Source organism: Pseudomyrmex gracilis, unplaced genomic scaffold (assembly GCF_002006095.1).
Source record: "Pseudomyrmex gracilis isolate BER0280 unplaced genomic scaffold, ASM200609v1 scaffold_714, whole genome shotgun sequence".
NCBI classification, from domain to species: domain Eukaryota; kingdom Metazoa; phylum Arthropoda; class Insecta; order Hymenoptera; family Formicidae; genus Pseudomyrmex; species Pseudomyrmex gracilis.
Genome location: NW_018021298.1, coordinates 1 through 5,234, shown reverse-complemented (window position 1 = coordinate 5,234; position 5,234 = coordinate 1). Strand labels below are relative to the sequence as shown.

General features: G+C 30.0%; 1 protein-coding gene across 1 annotated transcript; it reads left to right on the top strand.

Moving 5' to 3' along the window:
- Positions 1-1,286: 1,286 nt before the first annotated feature.
- On the top strand, positions 1,287-2,805 carry LOC109861381 (zinc finger BED domain-containing protein RICESLEEPER 3-like; the record flags this gene model as incomplete). The annotated part of the gene is made up of 3 exons (XM_020441006.1): positions 1,287-1,684; positions 1,768-2,242; positions 2,482-2,805. Coding segments are annotated over exons 1-3 (1,197 nt in total), but the record flags the coding sequence as incomplete, so codon positions are not given.
- Between the last annotated feature and the right edge of the window lie 2,429 nt (positions 2,806-5,234).

Here is a 5,234-nt window from a genome sequence, read left to right as displayed (position 1 = left end):
ACATCATACACAGTCGATCTCGGATACCCGAAAAACCGAATGATTTCTGTCGCCGAGCGCCCGGCGCGAATACTTTTGATAATCGCGGCTCTTCGGTTGTACTCCGCACTGGGTTTCAACATTGCGACTGTTTCGAAGTTATGGTAGTTTAGTACATGCGTCAAGCTATTTGAATGCCAATCGCGACATCTGCTAATGGTACTGAACGGAGGGAATATCAAATTGAAATTTGTCCGGATTTTGGCGACGCACCCTGTATTCATATATAGAATGTCCACAAATTGCACATTGTTCAGTAGACTTCTTTCTTTTGTAACTTTTTAACAAACAACGATCCCCGCCAAAACCTTCATATTATTACTCGGAACAATGACCTTGACAACATATGTAAAAATTATTGAGAACGGAGATGGCTCCCCTAATCAGCATAATTACCTAATACTGTATTGTTTTGCATTCAACAATAATTCACAATAATTCTTTGAATCCGCCAAAACAGTGTTTTTATTATTTTAAAAAGAAGGACAAACTAAAAGAAAACGTCAGAGTGTCAATATTTACGTAAATACGCTGCTGCGTGAATAAGTTAGTTGAAAGTTTGCCAGCTATCGCGCAACACGTATTCATATTATCGTGCTATACTTCTGTCTTTGATTCATTGATCTCGTTACATTATTGCTTTGTTATTAAACTATTGCTTATATTAATTTAGTGTTTCTTTTATTATTACTTTATCGTACAATGGGACGGAAAAGGGATATATTTATACGTGAATTTTTTTATGTTGATAATGAATTACAGAAGAGCGTGTGCAAAATTTGTGGTGCTGCATTTCAAGGGACATATGTTACTAATTTAAAAAGACACATAATAAAGAAACATTTAGAATTATATGTAGAAGAAAGAGAAAGCATAGAAAAAAGAGATGAAGAAAAATCGTGTGAAGAAAAAAAAACCTTTTCAGTCAAATTCTCTATTGAAGAAGTAACAAACGCTTGCATTGAATTTGTGACAAATGATTTTCAACCTTTCTCACTATTCGATTCTCATGCATTTCGAGTTCTCACTGAACAAATATTTAAAGGACTACACATGTCTCCGATCTCATCGACAAATATAATGAATTATGTCACTGAAAAGTACTTATGAAAAGTGAAATTAAGAAATTGATTAAAGGACGAATGATTTCTTTAAAAATGGATATAGCCACAAGGCATGAAAGATCACTTTTAGGAATAAATATCCAATTAATTAACAATAATAAAATTTTTGTGTACACATTATCTATGAAACAGCTTAAAAGAAGGCATACGGCTGAGAATCTAAAAAATGAAATTGAAACTGTTTTGCAAGAATTTGACATAAAGAAGAACCAAATTTACAGTATAACGACAGATAATGGACGGAACATTTTAAAAGCAGTAGAATTAATTTCTGATGAAAATGACGTGGAAGTTGATGAAGAAAGAGAGCGGTTCAGCAATGAAAGTTACGATAATAACAATGAACAGTGTGTTGATGATGTTATACAAAATTTCTGTAATGAATATCAAAATATTATATCGGTCAAATGTGCAGCCCATACATTACAATTAGCTGTTAAGGATTATTTGGCAGAAAATAAAATCGAATTAATACATCATGCTCGTCAAGTTGTTAAAACATTAAGAACATCAACATTTAGGTAAAATTTTGAAAGTATCATTAAATCTCCCCTTTATTACTCTTAATAATTACTTTAATTATATTGTAATATTATTTTCTCAGATACACTTTACAACATTTGCATTTGAGAAAACCACAAATGGATGTTCCAACACGGTGGAATTCGACATATCAAATGTTAGAAAGGCTGTTGGAGCATAAAGATTTTTGCAAAGAAAATTTAAAAGGACCTCTGGCCTTAACAGAAGAGGAATGGAACGAGATCCAAGAACTAATCTCAATATTAAAACCTCTGAGTAAAACGACTTTAACAATGCAAACAGAGCAGCTATTTTTCGGAGATTTTTATAAGCATTGGTTGAATTTGAAAATACAGCTACAGTCAATGGCATCCGAAACAGCTAATACAATCTTGGCAAAATTGAAAAGTAGAGAATCGCAGTTATTAGACAACGATGCACTTAATGCTGCGATTTTTTTAGATCCGCGATTAAAACGGCTCTTGTCTACAGAAAAAAAAACAGAAGCAAAGAAACATTTGAAAAAAGTTGCTGCTCATATGCTTTCTATTAAGCAGGTAATATAGCCGCAAAACTATAGCAAGATCGAAAAATCAATCGTGCTATAAAGTATAGTACAGCTTCGCAAGCCAACACAATTTAGCACAATCGATTTTTCAATTTTGCCATGTTTCTGCAACGATTTTGCTTACATCTCATTCTTACTTGTCATCTGATTCTTTAAATTCAAATAATATAATTCTCTTATTACTTTACTTACACTACAGTAAAAGCATTGTAATAAATGTTTTTTTAGAATGATAGCCAAATAAACCAAAATCAACAGAAAGGTATCTGTAACGATAGTTTAGAAAATAGCGGAACTACTTCTACAAATAATTCAGCTTCTCTTCTTGAACATTCCATAAGAATGATGGAAGTGGATGTGTCCTCCTCTGATGATGAATCTGAAATTACTAGTTATCCCGAAATTATCAAAGCATACTCAGAAATTGAGAACTATAAGGAAAAACGAATTAATATCAATCAAAATATTGTCGAATATTGGAGGAAACAAAAATATAAACTTCCATATTTGTCGAAGTTGGCACTAATAATTCACGCTGTTCCTGCGACTCAAGTCAGTGTTGAACGAGCCTTTTCAGCTTTAAAAATTATGTTGGATGATTTGCGTTGCAACTTATCTCCAGAAAACTTAGAAAAACTTATGTTTGTTAAGTTGAATTCTATGTAATATAATTATAAATAATAAAAGTCAATAAATATAATTTTTCATTAATAAAAAGGAATTAATTATCAAAGTACTGAATAACTTTTTTGAATTTGATATTTGATTGTTAGGTTTTGTAACTTGAACCAAAGATATAAGTATTAATCGCAGTAATAAAGTACATCTAAAATTTTGTTAGTCAAATGCAACCAAAACAATATTTTCATTATATTGATAACTATTAAGAGTGATCAAAATAGAATTTTTTTCATCAATAACTGTTATGAGCAATTACAATAAATTTCTCTTACCGATAATTACTATGAGCGATCAAAATTAAGTTTCTCTCATCAATAACTATTATGAGCAATTAAACTACATTTCCCTTACCGATAACTATTAAGAGTAATCGGAACAGAATTTCCTTTATCAATAACTGTTATGAGCAATTAAAATAAAGTTTTCTCAGCGATAATTATTCTAAACGACCAAAATAAAGTTCCCTTTACCAATAACTGTTATTAAAAATCAAAGTAAATTTTGCTCATTTATAATGATTATCAACAAAACAACAGATTTTTGGTCATTGTTAATAATTATTTGTAACTAAAAACATTGTAGTCAAAAAATACTTCTTATCCTATGACTGTTTTTCATTTTGGTTATAATTGTTATGGTCTCTGGATAATACTATACTTTTTACAATACAAAAAGGAATAATACATATACTATCTGTAAAATTAAAAATAATAATAACATTGAAGAATAATACATGTGAAAATGATAATAAAAGTAATAATATATTTGTACTAACAACAAAGAAGATAATATTATTAAAATATACAATACCGAAGAATCTTCCACGCAACATTTTGAAAATAATTGCATTAAAAATCGACATAAAGAAGTTTTGGAAAATAATCACGCTACAAAGAAATATCGATATGATCAAACTTGAACCGTAATCGTGTAATTCTGCCGGAAAGTAACAAAAATATACTTATTCGAGGTGAATGGTTGACTGATATCTCTCCATATAGATGAAATCGGCCGCTTGATACGAAACTGTTCGAATTATTAAAAGCCCGTAGAAACAATTCGATTGCAAGTCTTTCATACAATAAAACCCGTGCCAATAAATATAAAACATATACAAAATTTGTACGGTGATTTCCATTGGGTATGCAGCTATTATGATACGGAAAATATTTTTATTTACGATTTGTTGAATCAAAAAAATTGTATGAAGAGCATAAAAAATTTTTAGAAAACTTATTTCTAACTTATTTTGAAAAGAATTGTCCTATTTTATTCCCCACAGTCCAACAACAACCAAACGGAAATGATTGCGGGGTTTTTGCAATAGCTTTTGCAATATCCTGGTTTTTTAATGTTGAACCTGAAAGAGTTACTTACGATCATAGTTTAATGCGTTCACATTTACTAAAAATGTATGAAACAAACATACTCGAACATTTTCCTCAAGATCTATGCGGTGTTCAACAAAAAGTACTGTCATTGGCAGAAATACAAGAAATACATAAAAGAGAATATCAAGCGATACTTATGCGGATGTATTGTACAGATCAGAAAGAATTTAGCAATGAATCTATAAAAAATTTAAATAATGATGAGTCAAAAACGCAAGATAGTTTATATTTAAAAGAATGTATAGTAGATTTAACTTTAAGCAATCATTGTGAACAGGTTCATGAATATGAAAAACTTCAGGATAATGATAATTATGCAATTTATAAAAAGAATAATATTGTGTGCAAAAGTAATAATGATATTAAAAACAGCAACTACGATGACAATACTGCTGTCTGCAAAATAAATAACTATTATAAAATTAAGAATACAAGTAATGTTATCTGTAGTTATAATAAAGTGGATAATATACATACACTTTACAATAAAAAATTGGATTTAAGAAACATTCTCTAGATAAAAATAGTACATTAAAAAAAAATATTGATAAAGATCTACTGTATAAAGAAAAGACACGTGTAACTAAACAATTATCGTACATGCGACGTTTAGAAACTAATCGCGCTAAAAAACGGTGCCAATATAAAAATAATTTAGAAAAAAATTGTGCTTAAAAGCACCATCGCTATCGACAAAATTTAGAAATTAATCGTATTAAAAAGAAAATGCTATATAAAAAAAAATCGTATACAATGATGTATACAAAATTGTTAACGTTATTCCATAAATGCACATTGCAAACGAGAAAGACAAAAAGCTTTAGATCCTCATTGGAAGTGGCTTTACAGTAGTGTAACTAGGCCGGTTCTAAGCCAGGAGCTCCGAGGGGGGTGCGGGGTATGACGTCA